Raw genomic sequence first — 26,636 nt, forward strand, 5'->3', positions numbered from 1 at the left:
GTTACACTAAGAGCTCCTAGCCATCATCGGAAAAGTCCAGTGATGAGCATCAGGAGATCCGGTGGTCGTGTTTAAATCTCCGTCTGAGTGAACAATTCACCATATTAATTCGATGCTTTCAAATGGTAAACACCGGATAAATCATGTACTTAACCTTAGTCACAGTGAACTCCCAACATCGTAGTGCATTCTCTGGTAACCCTCCTTTAGGGGCACTCGAATTTTCGGTGAGTGTAGAAAATCTGCACGAAGTCCCAAACTTTGTAAGCATCTCAAATTTGCTAACTCCAATATGTTATAACATGATGAACATCTTCACCTTAGGCACTGAGTTAGCTTTTCAAAAAACATTTTTTTACTTGCATCTCACCGCGTCACTAGATCCAATGCATATGCAAAATTAGTTTGCACCTAGTGGCACTTAGATAATCGCTTAAGCATTAGAGTTCCCCTCTTAGTATGACTATATATATTAAACTCGATCGCGCACTCTATTGCATCTTGGCCAGTAAAAACAAAACCCTTAACATATTCCTTTGCCTTTAGGCTTGTTTTCACCTCTTCATCTTCTCTCCGAGTGTGAGCTTGCTCCATTTGGATTGATCACCCTTCATCCATCTTCTAGCCTTGCTCACCACCTTGGTGTGGACTTTACCTAGCTTAAACAACACTTAGGCAAAAGGTTAATCCACTAGTTGTCACTCAATTACTAAAACATCTTCAATATGTTTCTCCTCGCTTGATCGTGCCTTGACCATCTCATCTCCATCAACCCTTCATTAGTTGAGCATTTTCAACACATGTCATCTTTGCTCCATGGTCGCCACGTCATGTTCAACCTAACTTGTGGAGTAATCGCCTGATCATCTCACACGAAATCACTCAATTACTAAAACTAAATCGAGACTTTTAATAGACCTAACGGTATTGACTCATCATTTTTTAATGTGCATCAATTATCAAGGACAACATCAGAATTTTTTTTCTTCAAACACCACGCAATGCGAAAATTCTTCCTATCTTGGTTCATGAAAGCAGGGAGTCGGCTCATGCGGGTTCACTTGTGTTCTTCCACAAATCTAGCAGAATAATTGAATTATGTCTTTAAGTTAAGTTCTTTAGAAAAGAATTAAAATATATCAGTTTTGTTTTGTGCTAAAGTGAATGTGCCTTTTTACAGCTATACTTCAACTTAAAATTTCTTCTGAAGTCACCCGGCAAGGTTTAGGGAATTTTACTAGCTACTAACTAATCAAGAAAATATAGGCAAGCAACAGCATGCAAAGCAAGTTCAAGTCTTCTTATGGTGATAATTGGAGAGAATGTCATTTTTATATTACTATAGCATCTCCTAGTCTTTCTAAAATCTAGTCTCTAAATTATTTTTGTGAGAATCATTTGAGTAAAAAAATCATTTTTTATTCTCCAACAATTTTTTTTTATATCTTGTACAGAGTATAGAGAGTTATCCTCGCTCTCTGTTTTTGGCCAGCGAGGAATCTACTATATTCAAATATTCAATTGAAGAGGCAGTTGGAGGGTATTTTTTTTATCAAAATTTCTATTCTTATAAATTAGAAAAGATATAAAGAGTCTCCCAACATGGTTCTGATTTGTTTCGAAAAGGGAAAAAAAAGAGTACTTATCAGTCCGGTAGCACGGCCAATGCATTGTGGGCGGGGAGACAAACAACACAGAGGGGCGCAGTCCAAAATGCTCGCTAATCCTGCCACGTCAAGATTCAAGAAGCCACTGACAGGCAGGCCTAGCTAAAAAGCAGCCGCGACCAGTGAACCCGCACCCGCAGCGATGCCATTTCTTCGCCTTCCCCGCTCGGCCGCTTCCTCTTTCTCTCTTCCTCCGCCACTCCCACGCCATGCACCGCGCCACCACCATTATTCTCGGACGAGCATTTCCCCAAAACACCGACCGTTTCTCCCCTGCCTCATACCCGAATCGCAAATTTTTCGACCAAAAGAATCGCATAATTTCCCCCCAATTTCGTCGTCGTCTCCAGAACCCCAATTTTTTTTTGCCATTTTTTTTTTATCCTTCCTCATTTCTCCAGTGACTCTCCAATTCCTCACATTTTTTCTCAAACATTATGGAGTAAGCTTTTGAGATGGGGGAGGAGGACACCGGCGAGATGTCCGATGCCTCGCCGCCGGCGCCGTGGGAGCACGGCGTCGACGAGCGGTTCGCCGACGAATCGCTCGGCTCTTTCGACGACGAGGCGTACACCGTCGAAGAGGAGGAGGTGTCGGACACGGAGATGAGCGCCGGTTCCCCGGCAGCCCCCTCGGATCCCTCCCCGCCGCTGCGGAGGCGCCTGGCACCGGTAGTGCCGTCGGACGTGCCCGAGGAGGTGGTGCGCGCCGTGGACGCGGTGATCATGGGCGGCGGGGTCGACCGCCTCCGTGAGATGGTCTCTGAGGAGAATGGCGAGGTCTCGCATTTCATCGTGGACGTGCTGATGGTCACCATGGGCGGCGTGGATGGACTTGACGAGGGCGCTGGTGACGGCATCGGCGCGGCCACCGGATTTCCACCCAGCATCATGTCCAGTTCGCGAGCTGCAGCGATAGCGGCCGAGCTGGTGCCATACCTCCCCTTCGGCGTCGAGCCGTCGCCGCGCACCCGCATGACCCGTGGCCTCCTTGCCACTCTCAGTGCCTGCACCCGCAACCGAACCATGTGCGCCGCTTCGGGCCTCCTCGCAGTCCTCCTGGACGTCGCAGAGAAGCTGTTCGTCGGAATGGATCAGGGCAGCAAGTGGGACGGGACGCCGCTTGTGCAGTGCATTCAGGTGTTGGGTGGGCACTCTGTCAGTGTCAGGGACTTGCATTCCTGGCTCCTTTTGATCAAGAAGGCGCTCGGCACGCGGTGGGCCACGCCGCTGACTATTGCGTTGGAAAACGCCGTGGCTAGCAGTGAGGCTAAAGGGCCAGCGGTGACCTTCGAGTTTGACGGGGAGAGCTCCGGCTTGCTCGCCCCGGGGGAGAACCGGTGGCCATTCTCGAATGGTTTTGGGTTTGCCACATGGATATACGTAGAGTCCTTCTCAGCCTCACTTGACACAGCTACGGCCACTGCAGCCGTTGCAGCCGCTGCAGCATCTGCATCTGGGAAGTCATCACCTTCAGCAGCAGCGGCTGCTGCCTGCACGCTTGCAGGAGAAGGGACAAAGCACATGCCCAGGATTTTCAGTTTCCTTACTTCGGATAACCATGGTATTGAGGCCTATTTCAATGACCAGTTTCTAGTTGTGGAGAGTGGGGCTGGGAAGGGGAAGAAGGCTTCTCTCCATTTCACTTATGAATTCAAACCACGGTGCTGGTACTTTGTTGGTCTGGAGCACTCTAGCAAACAAGCTTTGCTTGGTAAGGCTGACAGTGAATTGCGGTTGTATGTGGATGGGGACCTTCATGAAAGCTGTCCATTTGAGCCCCCACGCATCGTGAAACCACTGGCTTTTTGTTGCATTGGGACCAATCCATCACCAACTATCGCCGGCCTTCAGCGGCGGCGGCGGCAGTGTCCATTGTTTGCAGAGATGGGACCTATTTATATATTTACAGAACCTATTGGGCCAGAGAGAATGAGTCGACTGGCTTCCAGGGGAGGAGATGCACTTCCCAGCTTCGGCAACGGCGCTGGTTTTCCTTGGAAAGCTACAAGTAACCACATTAGGGAAACTGCAGAGGATGGTTATACACTTGATATTGAGATCGGTGGAAGCTTACATCTTCTTTATCATCCCATCCTGCTCAATGGCCGGTTTTGTTCTGATGCTTCACCTTCTGGCTCAACAGGTCTGTGTTCAAGATGTTCCTTTTTTCTTTTCTTATGTTCACGTTGCTTTCATTGCCCATCCTGATAAATGATAATTGAGACTCATGAACTCTTTGATTTTTGGGGAGCTTCATTATTACTTGGTCATCCTGATGCAATGTTTCTGAAATTCTGAGCTTACCATAATATTTTTCTTGGGCTATTACCTATCACACTGTAAATAAAATTCTCTTCCACAGTCCTGCATTAATCATGCCCATGTTAATTAAAAGAAAAGGTGTTTTAATAACATGGTGTTAGCCCCCTTATGACCAGGGTATTCTAATGGGTGCCAAAACATATGTTGTGCAATGATAACAAACAAGTGCTTGGGCTGGTTTAGAAGTATTACTGCTGATGGTACCTTACGTTGAATCTTAGGTACTCACCGAAGACCTGCAGAAGTTCTTGGCATGGTTCATATTTCTAATCGTGAGCGACCAGCTGAATCTTTATGGGCATTGGCTTATGGGGGTCCAATGGCATTATTACCACTGATTGTGAGCAATGTCGAGATGGATAACCTGGAACCTATACTTGGTGATTTGTCATCGTCTCTTGCTACTGCGTCTCTTTCTGTTCCTATTTTCAGGATCATTTCTGTGGCCGTTCAACATCCTGGAAATAAAGAAGAGTTATGCCGTACTCATGGACCAGAGCTTCTATCTCAAGTTTTACATTACGTATTGGACACACTGTCCAAACTTGAAAGTGGGAAGAAAGAGATACTGAGTGATGAAGAGCTTGTTACTGCAATTGTATCTTTGTGTCAGTCTCAAAGAAACGATCATGGTCAAAAGGTGCAGCTCTTTAGCACTTTGCTGTTGGACCTGAAGATGTGGAGTTCATGCAACTATATTTTGCAGAAAAAGCTTCTCTCTTCACTTGCAGACATGGTTTTTGCAGAATCTACTTGCATGCGTGATGCAAATGCACTGCAAATGCTTCTTGATGGATGCAGAAGTTGTTACTGGGTAATTCATGAAGCAGATTCAATTGATACCTTCACACTTACTGGAAACGAGAGACCTTTAGGAAATGTGAATGCTCTGGTCGATGAGCTTTTGGTTGTTATTGAACTGTTGATAGGAGCAGCACCTTCTACATTGGCTTCTGATGATGTTCGTTGTTTGGTTGGATTTGTTGTTGACTGCCCACAACCTAACCAGGTAACTGCACTTGGAACTGACAGTCTAGCACAATATTACTTGCCACATGTAAGGTAGAAATTACTCTTACCCGAGAAAAAGGCAGAAACTACTCTTGTGAAAGTTTTGCCAACACCTTTTCATGTTCGTCTTGATGTTTACGCATGGAAATACTTTGTTCTCCCATACCCAAGTTTTGTATCTTCATAGTTTCATACACACATTTCATGTCTCAGACATTTGGAGTACGTCACACTCAGACGTGCTGTCTTAGTAAATAGTATAAAGTTCTAAGGAGGAATTTGTGGTGCCTTAATTGAACCTTTGCCTGATTTTGATCTACAATATGCCCTTCAGATGCAAAAATAATTTGTTTCTAAAGCCTTTTGATATTTATGGTTTGACAATATACAATGTGTTATCATTTAGTTTTTGAGATGTGCGCTGAGCCCATGCTCTTAATCACATTGTGTACATTCTTTAAGTATAAGTTAAGTAAGATATGGTTCTTATGATTTTAGTAATGTTCTACATTGGCAGGTTGCTAGGGTATTGCTTCTCATCTACAGATTGATTGTGCACCCGAACACTTCTAGAGCCAACACGTTTGCTCAGTCCTTCATTTCTCGTGGAGTAGTAGAAGCATTACTTGTTCTTTTGCAGAGGGAAGCTAAATCTGGTGATAACAATATTGTCCATAGCTGTAATGTGTCACATGATTCTGCTTCGTGGAATGAATCTTCTAAGCTTACCAATAAGGATTCAAAATTTAAAAATGCTAGTGGTGAAACAAACTGCCAGGATCATCAGATTCAATCAGTGCAGCATCATGAACCCACCTCTCATGGAACTGGAGTTGGACTTGAATCTACTAGCAAATGGTGCCTATTAAAGGGTCAGTTTCTAAAGAATTTGGGTGGCATAGATGTCCCAAATATCTCTGACAATGTGCAAAATATTGATAATGGTGATGGAGTTCTTGTTGGGATAGTCCATGTTTTGGGTGCTTTAGTTGCTTCAGGCCACCTGACTTCTACCTCGCTTGCTGTAAGACCGAAGTTACCAAGTGGTTTTCTGACTACCTCTAATGGAGAAGGAAATACCATGTTTGAAGACAGAGTATCTCTACTGCTCTTTGCATTGCAGAAAGCTTTCCAAGCAGCCCCAAGGAGGCTTATGACCAGAAATGTCTACAGGGCGTTAATTTCTTCAGTGGTATGGGTGTTTTTCAGGTGCATTATGTAGTTATGTGTAAAGGATATGTACGAGCACTGTAGTAGTGGGTCTGTATGATTGCCTTTTTTCCGTATCTTGGAAATATTTGAATAAGTAAAACATCCTAGAACCTTTTTTAAAAAGCATGACTTCCATATAAAAGTTATTCGAGTTTATTTAACTCCGATTCACGCTATGAATTTTAAGTGCAACTGCTTTTGCTCCGGACTTCCTAAATTTATGTTTGTGTTCTTGAATGCAGATCAATGTTTCTCCATCAAAAGATAACCTAAAAAATTTGCATGATTCTGGATACCATTTTAAGCACACTCCACTTTTGGTAGTCCTACTTCGTTCTCTTCCATATGCATCAAGGTCATTCCAAGCTCGTGTTATTCAGGTATATTTATTGATTTGTTAAGACTGTATTCTGTCTTAATATTTTTTCTCCATGTTTTTTTTTTGTGAATTTAATGTTTTATTGACATTAATAACTTGACTTTATTACATGTAATATGCTTGTATAGCTTTGTTTCTTTATTGCATTATAAACCAGATATCTTTATTTGGGTCACACTACACTAGACTAAGATCAATATCACAGCTACTCCGAACACATATGCCCCTTGATGAGAGTTATGCACAAAGTGCAACAGAAAAACCACGCATATGTTATTTCGCCTTCTGTTAATTAAAACTTCAACAACAACAACAACAACAACAACAACAACAACAAAGCCTATGGTGGGGCGCCTTTGGTGTCCCAGCATAGCAGGTCCCAAGCCCTGGTAAAGGAGGAGGGTTGTGTTAGGCGTGGTGAGCCAATGTAAAAACTTAGCCACTTTAATGGAGATGTTAATTAAAACTTGATGGAACTTTTTTTACATCAATATGTTTTTATGGCATCCCTTATTCCTCCTCCTGTTTGATCACTCATGGTGCCCTTCTACCTTATTTCAGGATCTTCTATATTTGGTTTGCAGTCACGCCAAGAACAGAAGTACAATGACTTCCATCAGCGAGTGGCCAGAATGTATGTTGGAAGTTTTGATTTCTAATCATGAGGTAATATTTTTCTTTGATGAAAAATTAAAGTTTTTTTTTTTTTTTGTAATGGTCATACTTTAAGAGCTCACAGATGTACTCTCTACTTTCTCCATTTTTGTCTGTTCACTTCTGTAGATTCTGATGTATAAACTGGTGTGCAGATGGGGGACAACAAGGATTCAGATGCTATAAGCATATGTGAGGTTGAAGATCTAGTACACAATTTTCTACTTGTTGTGTTGCAGCATTCAATGCGAAAAAAAGATGGGTGGAAGGTGAGATATTTTGATATCTTGTTTCTATTCAGAAGTAACATATTTTATAGATCCAAACTTCCTTTTTTGCGGTAGTCTTCTGCTTGGGATTGCTCATTCATTCGCCAGACTCTTATTTGAGATGGATACTTTGTTGTAGCCTTATACCTTTTGTAATGTGGCAATATTTCAGGATGTAGAGGCAACAATACATTGTGCAGAATGGCTTTCAATGGTTGGAGGAACTAGCACCGGTGACCAAAGAATTAGGTAAACAATAAGATGCTTACCAAGTTTTCCAGTTAATTATGTAGTTTCTGCATCCTGCGCTTTTTCTTTAATCTTCTAGGCATGTAGTTTTTGTGGTTCATTGGTTATCACATTCTTTTTGCTCCCCCAAGAGTACACATGTACTTTTCCCTGAGATCAAATTCAAGCTGATATCTTTTTTATTGATTTTCATATTCCTGTTCTGTTAAGAAATATGTAATGCTAATACCACCTTAGTGATATCTTGTGCTATTTGTTCTTTTTAAGGCGCGAAGAATCATTACCAATTTTCAAAAGGAGATTACTGGGTAGTCTGCTTAATTTTTCTGCCCAGGAGCTTCAAGTTAAGGTGTTACTTCTTTTGCGAATGTTATTGAATATTCATACATGCAATTGAAATTTATTATATTTTATATGTAGTGTTCCACCAAGGAATTTGTGTGGTTGTGGTGGTATATTTTGCTGTTGCTGGATCCTACCTTTTTGACTCTTCTTTTTTTTCATCTAATGAATCTGTATAGACTTATTGTTCCTTTTTTGGTAGGATCCTGTTAAAATTGGGAAATAATAAAGCATAGTCCTAGCCTCCTAGGTTTTATCTTGTTGGTGTATCTCATCCAGTTTGCTGTGCACATATGTGAAACAAGCTAACTCTTGAAGTTAGTACAAGAGGTTACACATTAGTTGAGCCTTGTAAGCCCTTGCAACCTTGTAGGCTGGCCCTTTTTTGTTATAAAATGGAAGGATCACTGCTTATGCAATTAAGATAAAAAGGTTAATTGTACCGGCTAGGATCAAGCAGCAGTTGCAGATGACACAACCTCTTAGACATTCTAAATCATCCTTCACTGGAGTAAGCTTCTGTTCACGATGGAGCCTGGGATTACCAAATTAGGCTGGACATAAGCATGGGCTTGTTACTAAATTGATATCATAAGACTAGCCTGAATTTTTCAGTTAACATGGACACTCTATTGAACATAGTAACAGCTGTATTGTTAACTCCTTTCAGCGCATGATTGTGTGTCAGCGCAGTAGTAATATATTGTTGTGGCATTTCCATCATCAACGATATTACTAGAGATTCCGCTAAAAAAAATGATATTACTATAGATCATGTTTGTTATATACTCCTAATGCAGTGGCCTACACTCTTCTTGATGTCTCACAGTTCAGTAGTATGACATAACAAATGGTGTATCATAAGTTAATTAAAATTATGAAATTAATAACTCAGTTCATCAATGATGTTTTTTTACTATTTGTCTTTACAGCAAACTGAAGGGATTGCTGCTGCTGCAGCTGGTGTTGCAGTGGAGGGTTTAGTGCCTAAAGAAACAAAAGTACATGCAGAGAAAGCTGCCAATGTCTCAGTAATTTTGGCTGAGAATGCAATTGTTCTGCTGATGCTTGTGGAAGATCATTTGAGGTCACGTAGTCAACAATTTTTCATGACCTGTTTAGTTGATAGTGCTGCCTCACCTGCTTCAATGGCTTCATCAGCTGTCAGTAGGTCAAATTCATTGAGTAGAACTGGCAGTGAGCATTTGGAAGCTGGGGGCTCAAGACAGTCTTTGTCCAGTGATGCTGGTGGTCTTCCAGTTGATGTATGTATATCTAGAATGGCTTTCCAATGTTTCAGCATGTTAAATCATTACATGTCAAACTTATTTCTATTTTCTGAGTATTGGTGAATTTGCAAGAAGAGATGGTGTCATTCTAAATATTTTTAGTTTGTAAGAAGCACTATGGTATTGGTTAGGGAATATATAATAGATGATTGAAGTCCAACTTCAAGGAACAACCTATCATGAAGCAATAAACAATACTATTTGTTTAACCTTGTAATCAGTAAGGCCCTTAGCCATTACGGGAACCAAACATGAATTTCTGAAGAGGCTGCATTATAATCGAAAACCCTGTTTGCAGCTTGTAGGTTCTTGATTAACATGAATGTCTGTAGCTAGTAGGTTATCTTATGATATGTTTATGGTAGTATACTGTTCTTAGTATCATTGATTTTTTTTGTTGTCTATATTTTTTTCTGTGTTGCCCATTGACTGCTCTGTTTCACTGAGTTTTGGAACTCAACAAGCATAAATGTAATCCAAAAGAATACTGTGTTTACTGCAGCAATGACTTTAATTAATAGATGGTAGCCATTCGCTCACTTTTGGTTACTCTTCGTATTCTCTCTTTTTTTTGAAATAATCTTCGTATTCTCTTTTGAAGGTTATCTTACTATATTGCTACTGTCTTTGTCAAAAAATATCCAGGTTCTTGCTTCTACGGTAGATACAAATGGGCAACTTTCTGCTGAAGTGATGGAACGTGTAACAGCAGCAGCAGCAGCTGAGCCTTATGGATCGGTCAGGCATGCATTTGTATCTTATGGGAGCTGTATTTCGGATCTTTCAGAAGGGTGGAAGTACAGAACCCGATTGTGGTATGGTGTATGCATCCCTCCCAAATCTAGTGTGTTTGGTGGTGGGGGGAGTGGTTGGGTGTCATGGAAGTCCGTTCTTGAGAAGGACTCCGATGGAAACTGGATTGAACTTCCATTAGTAAAGAAATCAGTTGCGATGCTGCAGGCACTTCTATTAGATTCTGGACTTGGTGGTTGCCTTGATAGTGGAGTTGGATTTGGGCCTGGCATGGGTGTTATGGGTGCCTTTAATCAGTTGTTAGATAGTGATCAGCCATTTTTTTGCATGCTCCGGTTGATCCTTGTTTCAATGAGGGAGGATGACAGTGGGGAAGATGACATTTTCATGAGAAACATTAGCATGAAGAATGTGATTTCAGAAGGATTAGGCTGTCAAACTAGAAGCATGCTGGGACTTGATGGTAACTCCAGTGCGTCTATGAGAAAACGTCCAGCTGCACTTTTGTGGAGGTACAATCTATTCGCTATCTTGTTGCCACAATAATCAATGTACATGAAAAGAGATATGATGTAGAGGTCGTAATTTGCTGCTGTTCATTCAAATTATCGAAATCCCTACTTCACAGGGTACTCTTATGAAAAAAAAACAATAAAGAGAGTTCAGTAACACCTCATAAAAATTGGAAAACAGAGTCCAGTGTGAAGCTGACAAGTGGTCCATGGGGACCTGTCTCCAATGCCATTTTCTATGTTGCATGATGTTTACGAATATTTAGGAAAAACGAGTTTTGGCAGTGGCGGAGCCTGGGCCAGGGCTAGTGGGCTACACTGGCTGCAGTGCTGGTCCAAGGCCAAAAACTCAATCGAATCCACTAAAAATTGTGCAAAAATCAAAGGTTAAAAAGGACTTGATCAGTTGAACATGTATCAATGCTGGATCAGCCCGGGGCCTAATCTATTCCTGGCCTCGCTCCTGAGCTTCGGTGCTAGTGCTGATACTTCTGTATACATCACAACCCACTCATTCTCAGTGTTTAGTCATATTCTGGAGTTACCTTTTATTAAATATTTTTTCTTTTTTCTGTAGCCATATATATATTCACTTATGTTTGGAGTACTTGCTCTTTTAACAGAGTGCTCGGCCCTATTCTTAATATGCCAGTTTCTGAATCTAAGAGACAACGAGTTCTGGTTGCTTCTTCTATTCTTTATTCAGAGGTAAGTTTATTTATCATTGTCGTAGAATAATAGATCTCCATCTGATGAGATATCAGTTTCCAGTGCTCTCATTCCATCTTGAATAATTTATTGAAGTCAGCACATGATGTCACATTTTTTTCTAATCATAATTATTTTCTTAAAGTGCCATGAATCATACTCCCTCCGTCCCGGAATGATAATCATATTTTATACAGGGAAAATTCAAATTTTACAAACTTTGACCAATTATTCAAATTATATACAAGTTTAGGCCATGAAACTTGTATCAATGGATTTCTATTCAAAGTGCCTCTGAGATGATATTGGTTCTTTAGCAAGTGTCAACATATAGTAAGACAAATTAATGGTCAAAATTTATGTTGTTTGACTTTTCTCTAATCAAAATACGTTTATCACTCCGGGATTGAGGGAGTATGTTATTAAGCTACTTTTCTGTTTTGGACGAATCTATAAAAGTGTTTTAATGCTTCAATGTGACCTGCATAAAAGCTGTTTGTTCATCTTTTTCTGTTAACCTTAGAATTATTTTCGTCTTGTATGAAACATAGAATATAAGGAACATCACTATCACTCGTAATCTCTCTTGTATTTTTTTTATTCTTGTTTGTTCTCTTTTGAATGAATCAAATTGTCCTGATACACAGCATGTACCATGGACTGTGTTTCTAAACTCTAAAAACATATGTTGTATATCTGAAATTGATGTTTAATGCTACTCTCTGTCACTATAGCTTCCTTTGATTTTAAGGAAGAATGTTTGTCTATGCTTATTCAGCGCCTCTATGATCTATGATAATCATATAGTGCACTGTAGGATATCAAAACATAGCTTGCATTTTAGAATGTCTAAGTAAGGTTCTCTGTGTTAGGCCTTTTAAACTCATGGAATTCTATTCTGCTACTATCTGTTTGTTGATATTGGTTGTTTATAGCAGTAATCGAACAAGTTTTCTTTAGCCCACATTGCTCATGAAATTTATGTATCATAACAGTTATGGCATGCTGTAAGCAGTGATAGAAAACCAGTGAGGAAAAAGTATGTTGGATTGATCATGCCACCATTTGTAGCTGTCCTGAAAAGATACCGTTCTGTTTTGGCTGGTATACATGAGCTTACATCTCCAGATGTGCAAAATCCACTAGTTGTTGATGATTGGGCTTCGGCAGCAGACACTTCACCTGTTGAGGTAAAAGTTAATACTTTATATTTCATGCAAGGGTGACAACTGAGCATTAGCGGAGCCAAGATGAGCACCTCGGGGGGGGGGGGGGGGGGGGGGCTAATCAATAGATATTTAGAACAAATGTCGAAGATTAATGGTGAAATCACGTTTTTTCTACAGTAAAAACAAAGGAAAATCACTCTCACGGGGGGGGGGGAGAATCGTTATTTTTGGATCATATAATTTTCTGAAAAAACTTAAAAAAGCTAATTTTGCAAAGGAAACTCTGAATCTGGTCAACTTGTTTATCTTGTATTTTCATGTTCTTGAAACTGTGTGTTTTATGGACTTATTACTTATCAGTTCTCACAGTATTGCTATTTGTATTTTATTTCTGAAATATTTCACAGGATGCTTGCCTAAGTCTTCATAAACATTTAAGTGGTGATACTATTACATGCTACTTTTAATAAAAACATTGGTTTTTATGTATAGTTTGTTTTTCTATTGGATAAAGATCTCACCACTGTTTTTCTTCAAAAGCCCATCTGTTCATGGTGATATTTTTGTTTCATGTTTTTTGATCTCAGGTTGGTGTTGCAATGATATCACCTGCCTGGGCTGCTGCTTTTGCCTCTCCACCAGTTGCAATGGCATTGGCCATGATTGCTGCTGGTGCCTCTGGGACAGAAACAATAGCACCACCAACCAATAAATTGCGCAGGCGTGACACCTCATTGCTTGAGCGTAGAGCAGCTAAATTGCACACTTTCTCAAGTTTTCAGATGCCTATAGATACTACACCAAGCTTGCCTACATCAGCACCAAAGGACAAAGCAGCGGCAAAAGCTGCAGCCTTGGCTGCTGCTCGTGACCTTGAGCGTACTTCGAAGATTGGTTCAAGAAGGGGTCTTAGTGCTGTAGCGATGGCTACTTCAGGACAGAGGAGGTCTGCTGGTGATATTGAGAGAGCTCAAAGGTGGAACATATCTGAAGCTATGGGTGCTGCGTGGATGGAGTGTCTGCAGTCTACTGACTCAAAGTCTGTTTCAGGAAGAGATTTTTCTGCCCTTTCATACAAATATGTTGCACTTCTTGTTTCCAGTTTCGCGTTAGCACGTAATTTGCAGCGAGTTGAGGTACGTTGTTATGGAATGGAACGCATCCACTCTTGATATTTAGAAATTGCTATGCATCATTGAGGCAACTTTTGGGCATGCAGATGGAGAGGCGAACACAAGTCGAAATATTAAACCGCAGTTGCATGTCTATTGGACTTCGGGCATGGCGACATCTTCTTCATTGCTTGATAGAGACAAGTAGACTCTACGGACCTTTTGGAGAACTCCTCTGTAGCCCTGATAGTGTATGGTCACAGTTCTGTGTTTCCTTTACACTTCCCTGTTATACTACATTATTATGAAAAACAATTCTCCTTGCTGACCGCTTTATGATGATGTTGAGCCAATTTTTTTCATTCAGGAAAAAATTGCATCATAGAGCTAAATGACATGCATGAATTCTGTTTTCTTATCTCTGACTTTTGTGCCTTTCCTTATTTTTTTCTGTCACACAGATTTTCTGGAAGTTAGACTTAACGGAAAGTTCGTTAAGAATGAGAAGATTTATGAAAAGGAACTACAATTGCTTGAATCACTTGGGTGCTTCTGTTAATTATGGGGAGCAGAGGTTTCTTTGTGATGGTGCAGATGCATGCCACTCAGAAGATGGAGACTCTTTACTTAGTGTTCTTCGAATAAGTTCTTTGATTACAGTAGATGAAGGACATGAACAACAGAGAGAAAGTGAGAATATCTGCAGCAGTGTGGATGATCAACTGACAGATTCATCAACACCTGATCAGGTTTTTACAGGATCAATAGATTCAAGAAGTTCTGACTTTTCTGGTGTTCGCAACTTGGTTCGATCCACAGTAGTTACACCTGGTTACAAGACTAATAATGAGCGAATTATTATTGAACTTCCTTCAACGATGATTCGGCCATTGAAGGTTGTACGAGGAACCTTCCAAGTAAGTGTGTTCTAATGTACGTGCTTTCACTGTATAGTTTACATGTATGTCAGTACTAAAACAAACTTCTGGTTGGTGTCATTACTACTCATCATTAATGATAATGACATCTAAATCTAATTAAAACTGAAGTTTAAATAAACACGAGCATATGACAACCAATCTCTTATGCATATATACAATTATTTTTATTTACCTTGACAGCATGATAATCAAATCTCACTAATGAGCTTAGCTACTATCACAAGTCTTTCTCTTGTGCTCTCTGTCCTACTAATCCATTTCATCTCCTAATTCAATATGCTAATGGATATCTTAAACCCTAGTTTGTAATCTTTTTCTCAGGTCACATCAAAGAGGATTAACTTCATAGTTGATGAGCATATGAGTGACAGTTACATGGATGATATTGTATCCACTAGTGGCCAATATGATCAGCAAGATAGAGATCGGAGCTGGTTCCTATCTTCACTTCATCAGATTTATAGTAGAAGGTAAATGGTTCTTTTTACCGTCTGGTACATATTGGAACTTGTTAGGTTATGATTTTCTAAGGAAAAGATTTAGTTAATGGAAATGTTTTTAGTTTTTAAATCATCTGTTACCTGCTCATATATTTCTACATTATAGAGTTAAGTAGTTAACACTAACTGCTTAGCTCTCTTTGTGCCACACTGATTTAAATGAATTACTGCAGATATCTACTACGTCAAAGCGCTTTGGAATTATTTATGGTAGACAGGTCAAACTTTTTATTTGATTTCGAGGTACATCCTTTATGAGACTCTAATCCAACTTGTTTGAACCTCATGCATGTTATAGGTGAATAACCTTTTTGGAATTGTATCTGAACTTTATCTAGGATATAGGATCACGTACACATGCTTATCGGGCCATTGTTCACACCAAACCTCCTTATTTGAACGACATTTTCCTTGCTACCCAAGTAAGTGCTCAGTGGAGTTCTGAAACCAGGAGGTTTCTTGTCCTTTCAAAGCCACTAATCTGATATGTTCTTTTTAGAGACCTGAGCAAATCTTCAAGCAGACACCTTTGATGGAGCGCTGGGCTAAATGGGAGGTACATGAACACAATAATTTCATTTCTGCAGCAGCACATCCCTTTGTGTTAGATATCAAGATCTGAGTATATTTTACTAGTGCAGATTAGCAATTTTGAATATTTGATGGAACTGAACACTCTCGCTGGCCGCACTTACAACGACATTACTCAGGCATCTTTTTTTTACTACATGATTCTCAGTCCAAAATGTAATAATTTTTGCTACTATTCTTTATGTTCAATACCTTTTTCTGCAGTATCCTGTTTTTCCATGGGTAATAGCAGATTACAAGTCCAAAACCTTGGATTTGGAAAGTCCGTCCACATACCGAGATCTTTCAAAGGTAAATCTTGTACCCCTTTCCTTGATAGTCTGGGTTCTCCATGTAATAATAGCATGTCCTGTGTTTCCATTTGCTTCACTGGTATACTTGATAATTTCCTATGCAGCCAATTGGTGCACTAAATCCTGCACGGTTGAAGAAATTCCAAGACCATTACTCTAGTCTCAAGGATCCAATCATCCCAAAATTTCACTACGGTTCACATTATTCCAATCCTGACACGGTACATCTTTCTTATATGTCTATGCTTTCGTGTTTGATTGTGGTTTGTTTGTGCCTTTTGTTCGGAGTTGGGACTAAGATATTGTTTAGCCTTTCACTGCTCTTCAGTAACAAACCATTCTTTAGTTGATTGGCATATCTTGTGTATATGATTCTTTTGAAGTATTGCTTCATTGTAAAGATATTGAAAATTAGTATTATAACTATTGCAGGTATTGTATTATCTTGCCAGGATAGAACCTTTTAGTATCCTCTATGCTCAGCTGCAAGGTGCCAAGTTTGATCATGATGATTGTGCATTCTCTGATATCGCTGGAACATGGAACAGTGTTCTTGAGGGCATGAATGATGTAAAAGAGCTAGTAAGTTTTGGTGAAACATGTGCTTCTTGGATGTATTTTCCACTGGTTACTGTGCATTCTGCATTGTTTGGTTCAGAAGTCTATTTGGAATCTTCTACAGGAATCTGATTATGTGGGTATCTTTCTAGGTTCCAGAGATGTTTTACCTTCCTGAGGTATTTACTAATGTAAACTCAAGTGGAAGACTAGGTGAGTCTCATTTCAGTCTGTATAGATACAGATAAGGCAGTGAAACTGAAACCCTTAATGTTTTGAGTATTATTGCAGGCTCTGTAGCACTGCCTCCTTGGGCTGAAAATGCTGTTGATTTTATACATATGCATCGGAAAGCTCTCGAGAGTGATCATGTCTCCACACGTTTGCATGAATGGATCGATCTAATATTTGGGTATGTTAGTTATTTATGAGTTATTATGTTTCCACATGTAATTATGCCTTCTACTCACTCATTTATCTAAATTTTAATTTTTGCAATATCATTCATATCCACTACCAGCCTGCCTTCTTTAAATCACTAATTCAATCATCGTGCCTGATGCTTTTTTACTAGGATTGGTCTAGATAATTTTACCATGTTTAAGGATAGTTTCCAAATTACCACTTAAGCTGCTTTAATGTCTGTCCTTTTACTTTCTATTATGATAAATAGATCCTTGGAATATGATTTCTATGTTTAGACTGTTCGCTTTATAAGAACTAACAGGAAGAACATATTCATTGACTGTCCTTTAAGAGGCTTGTGTTGATGTCATCTTTCTTCGCATCTATATGACACACCACTTTGTCATTGAGTACTTGTTCAGATATAAACAAAGAGGTAAAGAAGCAGTGGTAGCCAACAATATCTTCCCACATGTTACATATGATGGGATGGTGGACATTGATAAAATCACCGATCCAGTAAGTATTATGCATTTCGCCTTTTCAGATTTGGTGAAACTATACAAAATTTTCATCTTTTTTGAAAATGCTGAAGGTGCAACAGCGAGGTGTACAAAATCAAATATGTTATTTTGGACAGACACCATCTCAACTGCTGACAGTTCCACACATAAGAAGAAGGCCGTTAACAGAAATATTACAATTGCAGGTAAAAATTTCAAGTATCATTTCCATGTTTCGCAAGAAAAGAAGTCCATTATTTGGTAGACATACTTATGCATATACTATTACTATACCAGATAGATATGAAAAAATGGATCGTTTAGACTCATATTTGCTGATTTATTATTATTCCCTCCGTTTCAAATTATAGTTCACCTTAGATTTGTCCTAAGTCAAACTTCTCTGACTTTGACCAATTTTTAGAAAAATGTATTGACATCTACAAGTTCAAATAACTACTGTACCATGATATATTTCATGCAAAATTTAATGTAATTATTTTGCTAATGTATATTTTGATGCATTTTCCTATAGACTTGGTCAAAGTTAGAGAAGTTTGACTTTAGGACAAAGCCAAAGTGAATTGTAATTTGGAACAGAGGTAGTAATTTCTTATTCAAGGGACAGAATAGCACATTCAGAGTTCACTTTCATAGTAGGTTACATCCATCTCCATTTTTGCCTCCAGGGCATATGATAGGTTGACAGAACTTATTAGATGTTCTTTAGAATTCTAATTAAATGTGACTACTCCTAGTCCTTCATGCAATCTCAATAATAATGATGGTTGAATGACAAGGGTGACCTCTTAGCTCACAGGCACCATTGTATTTTTGCATTAAACAGCAACCAATTACTTTTTAGCACCATGGTATTTCATGGTGAACTTACTGCCTCTCCGTTTTTTCTTATTCTGTGTAGACAATATTCCGGAACCCAAGTGAAGTTAGACCTTATGTGCTTCCAAGTCCAGAGCACTGCAATGTTCCTGCTAGCACGATGCTTGTATCCAATGATTGTCTTGTAGTCATAGATTCTAATGTTCCCATAGCACATGTGGCATTGCACCATTGGCAGCCAAATACACCAGATGGCCTAGGGGCGCCTTTCCTCTTTCATCACGGAAAAAATGCCATAAATTCTAGTGGTGGTGCTATATTTCGCATATTTAAAGGATCTTCAGGTTCTGCAGAAGACTATCAGTTTCCACGAGCTGTAGCATTTGCTGCATCTGCAGTACAAAATTCATCAGCTGTTGCTGTTACATGTGACAAAGAAGTTATAACTGGTAATTATTTCATTGCACGTCAACTTTTTCCTTCAATGCTACTTGCTGAAAAACTGGCTTTTGTCATTCTCTTTGGTACATATTTTACTCTTTTTTTGTTTCCTATGGAACCCTCATAATTCTCTCAAGCTGAAACCTAATGTTATGGTTTCAAACAATTAGTTTTCTAATTGGTTCCTAAATAGGATGCTACATGATTTTGTCTTATTATATCGTTTTAGCTGTCTGTCCTACAATTCTAAGAACTATTGTGGTAAGCTGTTCCTGGTATCCTTATTTTCTTTTACTATAGGCAGGCATGCAGATAACTCTGTAAAGATGATCTCTCCGGATGGAGCAAGGACTATCGAAACTGCATTTGGGCATCTTGCTCCTGTGACCTGCCTTGCACTATCTGCAGACAGTAATTATCTTGTTACAGGGTCTCGTGACACAACAGTTATACTTTGGAGGATACGTCAGGTGGGTTCTGCACATAAGAAAAATGCCCCAGAACCTCCACCATCTACACCGACAACACCTACTAGTCCTCTAGCCACTGGTAGTAGCAGTGATAGTAGTCCAAGCAAAACTCTAGAAACCTACAGAAGGCGACGAATTGAAGGTCCTATGCATGTACTAAGAGGACATCTTGGAGAAGTAACCTGCTGTTCTGTTAGTTCTGATTTGGGGCTTGTTGGTTCATCTTCGAGTGTGTCTGGTGTCCTATTACATTCCTTGAGGACAGGTCGGCTAATAAAGAAGCTCGATGTGCCAGAAGCCAATTCCATATGCTTGTCTTCTCAAGGAATTGTATTGATTTGGAATGAATCTGAGAAAAGATTGTCCACCTTCACTGTTAACGGAATCCCTATTGCTACCGCGGCTGTGTCACCTTTATCTGCACGTGTCAGTTGCATTGAGATTTCTACAGATGGACAGTTTGCTGCAATGGGAACTTGTTCAGCTAGCACTGACGATCATGACTGCAGTAATGCTCTAGAAGATGATTGTGATCTTGACAAGCCCAATAGTGATGAGGATGTACAAGAATCAAATGAGACCAGGCTATCTGTTGACCCTCCCTCTATCTGCTTTCTTGATCTATACAAACTTGAGGTGAACACCGAGCACAACTTTTTTGCTTTTGCTATGTATTGTTACCTCTGATTTTACCAATGCAAAATTCTAAGCAGTTAGGTATATACTGCCAGGTAATCCATACGCTGAAGCTGGAAGGAGGACAGGACGTCACAGCACTCGCTCTAGACCAAGAAAACACCACCCTTCTGGTTTCGACAGCTGATAAGCAGCTAATAGTCTACACGGGTCCGGCTCCAAGTACCCCAAGTGCACTATAGGTTATCACTAGCTACCGGGTACCTGGTTGGAAAATGTAATGGAGATCAGCTCTAACTACCTTCATGGCCCAACTGACAGGTTTGGCACTGGCACTCAGGGTGACCATATATTTATTGTAATCTCTAACGTACGTTACCTGATTAGTCTCCTTGATGTTGCAGTGAGCTCGAAGACGACAGTTCATATGATGCACTTAGGCGACGGGCTTCTCTTGCCGTGAGCATGGCGCTGCTGTAAGTAGAGTCTCCAATGGATTCTGCTGTAATACGGACTGGAACCTGAAATGGGCAACATGTAGAAGAAAGGAGAAGAGCTGCAACGTTAACCCTGCTTTGCGTTGTGCTGCTGGTACAGAAGGAACTTAACTCTCCTGTACAGGGACATCCTTGACATCCTCCATGTAGTCGTAGTGAAACCTGCCACGCTGCGAACAGGATACGACCCGTCTGTGGAGCGGCCAAAAGATTTGTTAGATAGAAGCAGCAATCCGAATGTAATTATTGCTAGTGTCTCGTACAAGTCTCGTTAATTAGCTTGTTGTTAGCTGTGTGCAACAGCGAGCCGGCACGCAAAGGTTTGTTAGCTTGTTGTCACTGCATCTGTGTACAGAGTCTCGTCCAAGAAATTGTTTCGCTTTCGCATGCACACAACGTAAACACACAATCCATTGTTCAAATGTGGATTAGCCATGGGGTCATCAGCCAGAAAGGGCGCAGATAAAGCGCGCATGAATGCATGATTGCCCCTCGTCGCATACATCAATGATCATTTGTAAAGTGTCGCTCTATGAAGACCTTTGGCCGTGACTTCTCAATTCTGAGAAGGAACAATTCTCCCCAAAACCGAAAGTGCAAAAGGTGAGGCAGGTTTTTGCCATGATTCAGAGAGTACCCGTGTATAGAAGGGAGTACTATTCGAGTATTCGTGAATCTTTTCACACCGAAGCTTCCCTGTCAATCAGATCTACTCATGAGCCCATGACTGTGTTTTAGTGAAATTTGTCACTAAAACTGAAATTTTATCATGAGCTGCTAGAACAAACCGGTTGCCTCTAGAAAGGTGAAGGCGATGGCAGGGGCCCAGCAAGCAAAACCCTCGGAGGCCCAAGAAGGCGAGGAGAGAGTGAGACTGTGAGAGTACGGGCTTCAGGCTTCAGACCTCCTCGCCCAAATCTACTGGCCGCAGGAGGCCAGCAGCAGCCGCGGCGTTACGAAAAGCTGCGCCATTGCTGCCCGGTCTTCCCCTTTCGACCGGAGGCCTTCTCATCAATAGAATCGCATCTCGTCGAGGTAATTGATCGGGGTTATTCTCCTTCTCCCGTTGTAAGTGGTAGGTTTTGTTTACCTGTGTAGAGGTGGTGGTAGTTCTGATGAGATAATGAGACTAGTCCTGTCATTGGGTTTCAAGTACAGGGAAATTTGCCTTCTAAAAGGGCGATTCAAATTAATTGATTGATCTGCAATTCAAAACCACTTCGGGGTTCAACGTCCAAAAGTTTCCTCCCCACTAGGCTTTGCCCAGTGTCTATTCCATTCCAACTGCATACAGGCATAAGGCTGAACTGTACTGTACAAGGAGTTTTTTTAATCCTCAGAACTGGTAGTACAAGGAGTTGACAAGGTGCAAGCATTTCTCCGAGAGGTGCTCAGCAACTTACATTTCATCACACATCACTGGCTAGAGCTCTGATCTACCTTCATGGGAAACATGTTATCCATCGGGACACTAAACCAGAAAATCTTTTGGTTAGAGCCCAGGGCGAGATCCAAATTGCTGACTTTGGCTGGTCCGTGCACACCTTCAACAGAAGATGAGTTAGATGACTATGTGCTGAACTCTAGATTACCTGCCACCTGAAATGGTTGAAGACAGAACATTATCACCATGTTGACATATGGAGCTGGAGCATGGGTATTCTGTGTTATGAATTCCTTTATGAGGTCCCACCTTTTGAAGCTAGAGAATTTTGTCCACAGGACACTCATAAAGAGTGTATTTGTGTGTAGCACACTGTACTCATTGAATTAGTCACAAACACACTGCAAAAGCATTGTTTTTGTCCACAACACACCACACCCAGTTAAAGGACCATCTTGCCCTTGACTCTTTCCCCGTTCCTCCCCTTCCACTCATTTCTCAAGAATAGATTTCTTTTGATCCATCTACAACTGTGCTAGGTATTAAGTTAGTGGGCTGAGAAGTTTTGTTGATTAAACTTTATCAAAATTTTCTGTCACTTTCCTCTTTTTTTTTTTGTTAATCACGAATTGGTGTTATGTAGGAAACAAGCGCCTCAGGAAAATGATCACCTATGCACACCAATAGAACAGGCCACATCAAATCTTTAGATTGATAAATCTCTTTCATCCAAGTTGAGCTGTTGTCTTTATTTTTTAAGTGTAAATTAGACTATTATTTTCAAAGGTGACAAGCATTCCAGTCAAGAACAACTCGAAGCCTTGTAAAATTTGTGTGCTGCTCATACGTTTTATACTCTCCTTCTCCACTTATAAATACAAGCCGATGACGGATCTTTTGATGAAAAAAATAGAACAGTGACTTCTTGTTAATTCGGACTGCAGTAGCAACAGCATGCCGCCCTCAATTTTTTTTTTTTTTGATGCCTCAACTCTTCGAGTACAAGTCGTAGTATCCGAACTTACACACTAACACACACCACCACACACACAAACTCACACACACCCACACCTACACTAATGTGTAAGCTAGACCTACACCTACACGAAGAGGCTGCACGTGGCTGAGAGATATCCGAAGTCAACCTGGCTTCGCACGTGACGGGCACGTCACACTAACCATTATGGCATATCCACGCGTGAGGCTGCACAGCACCTGCAAATTTATTACCGGGGAAAAACCCCATGAGGCACGCTGCCGATCCCAGGGATCGAACACACGCCCGGCCGCTGGCACAACTAGCGAGCAACCAACCGAGCTACGCTCGGTCCTCTGCCGCCCTCAATTGGAATCAAGAGTTCTTGCTGACGTACTGTACTACTCAACAGTGAAAGAGAGATCACATGCCTGGTCGAAGTCAACACAATTGTTGGCTGCAGGAGGAGAAAAGAAGATTAGTAGAGGGAGAAATGCGAAGGAGATGGATAGTGGGCCCGTGGGCTAGCTGGTCATTTTATTTGCTTTGGTGTGTTGGAGGCAAAATGCACAAAATCACGATGTCCAGCGGACAAAATTGACGAATTGAGTGTGCTGCACATAAATCCACTCTTTATGAGTATCCCGTGGACAAAATTCTCTTGAAGCTAAGGAGTACTCAGAAACATACAGAAGGATAGAAAAGTCGACCTTGAAGTTCCCATTGAAATCGTTCGTTTTGCCTGCCGCAAAGGATTTGATTTCTCAGGTGCTCATAATTCGTAAAGAACTCGGCGCACCGGCTTCCTCTCCATAAAAAGTTCTTGAGCACCCGTGGATTGTTCAGAATGCCGACCCTTCCGGCGTGTACCGAGGGTAGAACCTTCCACCGGCTAAAGCCTGCTTTGCCTCCACTCTCCCCAATTCGAGGGGAGTGTGATTCTTTCCACTGTTATTCATGGCTTCGGCCCTACCAACTAAGCTTCTGTCGCCCGAAACGTCTGATTCATGTCACCATACAATTTACCTTGGCAAACTGTCTTCTTTTGCTGTATTATAAATTTGTAAATACGAAAGTTGCCTTTTGAATTGCTTCATGCACTTTCCTTACAAAATAGTACCAAATTACTACAGGAATTCTGATGTTTTGTGTCCTTGTTCTTTATAGATGGCATGTACTCAAGTATGGCAGTAGGATGTTACTGGCCAGGTCTCTTCCAGGCTATATCATTGCAGAGAAGCTGAGTTCTGCATCGCACATGCGTTCCAACTAAACAAAGTGGTACAATGCATAGAGCAAAGCCTCCTGGCATTCATCTTTTTGAGTGTGCCCAGGGGAGTTCTCTGTCCCTCAGGTCATGCCAGGCCCTTGTCTTGATATTGACATTCTTTTCTTACGCTAGCTACCATGCAGCAAGGAAAACCATGAGTGTTGCTAAGGGTGTTCTTGATCCTAAGCCATCAAATCTAGGCTTTTTGCACTGCCCTAGGTGCTTGGATGTTGATAAATTGTATACGCCTGAGAATTACATGGTGCTCTATGGTGGCTGGGCACCTTTTGATTCTAGAGATGGCACTGCATTGCTTGGGGATATTGATTTGGCATTTCTAGCAATTTATGCAATTGGGATGTTCTTTGTTGGCCATATTGGTGATCGAGTGGATCTGAGGGTTCTCCTGACCATTGGAATGATAGGAACTGGTTTTTTCACAGCTGCTTTTGGAGCTGGATACTGGCTCAATGTACACAGCTTCTACTATTTCTTGGGTATTCAGTTAATTGCTGGCCTTTTTCAGTCAACTGGGTGGCCCTCAGTGGTAGCAGTTGTTGGTAATTGGTTTGGCAAGAGAAAGAGAGGGCTAATCATGGGAATTTGGAATGCTCATACTTCTGTAGGGAACATATCAGGATCTCTGATAGCAGCTGCTTTCCTGAAGTTTGGGTGGGGCTGGTCATTTGTTATTCCTGGTGCTATTATTGCATTAGTTGGGCTTATAGTGTTTCTGTTCTTGCCTGCTAGCTCTGAGTCAATTGGAGCTGAGGATGATAATATCAAGGATTCAGGTAAGAATGAAATAGGGACCCCTTTATTGGAAGGACACACAGAAGTGGCAGAAAAGGCAGTGAGATTCATTGAGGCATTCAGAATTCCTGGAGTTGTGCCATTTGCTCTCTGTCTGTTTTTCTGCAAGCTAGTCGCCTACACATTTCTATACTGGCTTCCTTTCTATATTAGCCACACAGGTTCGCTAAACTAATCATGTATTTGTCTTTCATTTTCTTGTAACAAAGATCATGTGTGATATGATTAGTGATGCAGTAGGATTTTAGGGAACATTGGTCTTGATGTTTGAAGAGAGAGAATGGGACATGACATAGCACATAGCAGTGACCAAACTGATAGTAGGCATTATACAACATACATTTCATCACTCGTCTAGTGCTTGTTGACTGAAGCATTGATGTGGTACATTTTAGGCTTGGATCTGGCCAAAATCTAAACGACCCATTCCCATATTTATGTTTACAAATTGTTGTTCACTATGTAATTTTATTAATTGCATTGTCTCACTGGCACCATGACTGGTAGCGGTAGAAGTCCAAGGTTACTATGTTGCTCCTGGCAGAGTAAGGTGTCTGCGGAGTTTGTGGTTAGAAAGCTGTTAAAAGAAAAGGCAGTGTTACATGATCATCTTAGTATCCTAATCTGTGGTGATTGTGATTATTACTACCAGCACATTACAAGCGTTCAAATTCAACAACCAGATTCAATTTTGTTGATATATTAACTGACTGCTTACCATCCTTTTTCTTCCTCCCAGCTGTTGGTGGAGAATATTTGTCAGACTCAACTGCTGGAGTTCTATCAACGCTGTTTGATTTAGGCGGTGTTATAGGCGGCATTCTTGCTGGCCACATCTCAGACCGTCTGGATGCTCGGGCACTGACAGCAGCAAGTTTCACATTTTCTGGGATACCAGCGCTCTTCTTATACCGTGTATATGGGAGCATCTCGCTTTACTGGAACGTCACCCTAATGTTCATCACCGGCATGCTTGTGAATGGCCCTTACGCACTCATAACCACCGCGGTCTCTGCAGACCTCGGAACACATAGCTCCCTGAGAGGCAACTCCCGGGCCTTGGCCACTGTGACAGCGATCATAGATGGGACAGGCTCAGCTGGCGCGGCAATTGGCCCTCTTCTGACAGGCTACATCTCTGCTAAGAGCTGGACTGCAGTCTTCACAATGCTGATGGTTGCTGCGCTCATTGCAGGCCTGCTGTTGTCAAGGCTAGTCATGGCTGAGGTCTCTGCAAAACTAGAATCCTGGAGGTCAGCGGCAGTGCCAAATGTTCTGCCAGTGTCCTCCGTGGAGGGAGCTTAAGATGGAGTGGGTATAACAAATCTGCTTGTGCCTTTCTGGAGATTATTGTGTGAGGTGATGACACTGAAGAAATTGGTTAAGCCCTCAAATATCTGGTCCATGATTGTTCTGTATGAGACTCTTTTTTCAAGGTTTTCTGTGACAGGATTTGTGACTTTGCAAGCAACTGGCAGTTGTATCATTGTATGGATGATTGTTTGAAGAAAAAAGAAAACAAGATTGAAGTTGTACATGACAATATGGACGCAACAGTGATTGAAGCGGAATCTGGATGTTGGTAAATGTATCATAGTAGAGTTTTAAAACGTGGCTTTGGTTTTTGTTTTTCCATTTTTATTATACGGTTAAATGCGCAGAATTTGGTTACTATTTCGGAGCTGGTCACCGGTCACCGCACAGTACAGGAGACAGGAGGCGGTTCACCGGCAGATTTGCCATCTATCATGTTCTTTTTTCCCTTTTTTTTTTGGAAACTATGTGTAGTATTCATTTGCTACCGCGAGCGGCATCAGTCACAGGAACTCGCTGAAGCTCGCTCCCTTGAGCTGGTATCCGTATAATGT

The 26,636-nt window shown here is 41.0% G+C and overlaps 2 protein-coding genes and 1 pseudogene across 6 annotated transcripts; all 3 read left to right on the plus strand.

Moving 5' to 3' along the window:
- The first annotated feature begins 1,828 nt into the window (after positions 1–1,828).
- Positions 1,829–20,752, plus strand: LOC136467445 (BEACH domain-containing protein C2-like). 4 transcript variants are annotated; one of them, XM_066466155.1, is made up of 32 exons: positions 1,829–3,812; positions 4,213–5,000; positions 5,520–6,026; positions 6,126–6,194; positions 6,457–6,594; positions 7,155–7,259; positions 7,403–7,516; positions 7,689–7,765; positions 8,033–8,114; positions 9,040–9,372; positions 10,042–10,661; positions 11,285–11,369; positions 12,365–12,559; positions 13,126–13,674; positions 13,758–13,901; positions 14,112–14,567; positions 14,913–15,061; positions 15,265–15,334; positions 15,430–15,513; positions 15,591–15,647; positions 15,733–15,801; positions 15,887–15,973; positions 16,080–16,196; positions 16,408–16,557; positions 16,686–16,746; positions 16,825–16,945; positions 17,361–17,457; positions 17,534–17,647; positions 18,364–18,730; positions 19,023–19,828; positions 19,924–20,149; positions 20,233–20,752. In XM_066466155.1, the coding sequence occupies exons 1-31, from the start codon at positions 2,123–2,125 to the stop codon at positions 20,068–20,070; spliced, it is 8,448 nt and encodes a 2,815-aa protein (XP_066322252.1). In that variant the 5' UTR covers positions 1,829–2,122; the 3' UTR covers positions 20,071–20,149; positions 20,233–20,752. The 4 variants fall into 4 exon arrangements, with proteins under 4 accessions (XP_066322252.1, XP_066322250.1, XP_066322251.1 ...); XM_066466153.1 differs by having other exon boundaries at positions 5,520–6,194; XM_066466154.1 differs by having other exon boundaries at positions 5,520–6,194; positions 17,543–17,647.
- On the plus strand, positions 20,109–23,564 carry LOC136465964 (serine/threonine-protein kinase Aurora-2-like; annotated as a pseudogene).
- LOC136464004 (putative glycerol-3-phosphate transporter 1) lies at positions 21,132–26,636 on the plus strand. 2 transcript variants are annotated; one of them, XM_066462967.1, is made up of 3 exons: positions 21,132–21,360; positions 23,853–24,929; positions 25,508–26,636. In XM_066462967.1, exons 2-3 carry the CDS (start codon positions 23,972–23,974, stop codon positions 26,071–26,073), a joined length of 1,524 nt encoding a protein of 507 aa, XP_066319064.1. In that variant the 5' UTR covers positions 21,132–21,360; positions 23,853–23,971; the 3' UTR covers positions 26,074–26,636. The 2 variants fall into 2 exon arrangements, with proteins under 2 accessions (XP_066319064.1, XP_066319065.1); XM_066462968.1 differs by lacking the exon at positions 21,132–21,360 and adding an exon at positions 23,449–23,560.

Source organism: Miscanthus floridulus, chromosome 7, assembly GCF_019320115.1.
Source record: "Miscanthus floridulus cultivar M001 chromosome 7, ASM1932011v1, whole genome shotgun sequence".
NCBI lineage: Eukaryota > Viridiplantae > Streptophyta > Magnoliopsida > Poales > Poaceae > Miscanthus > Miscanthus floridulus.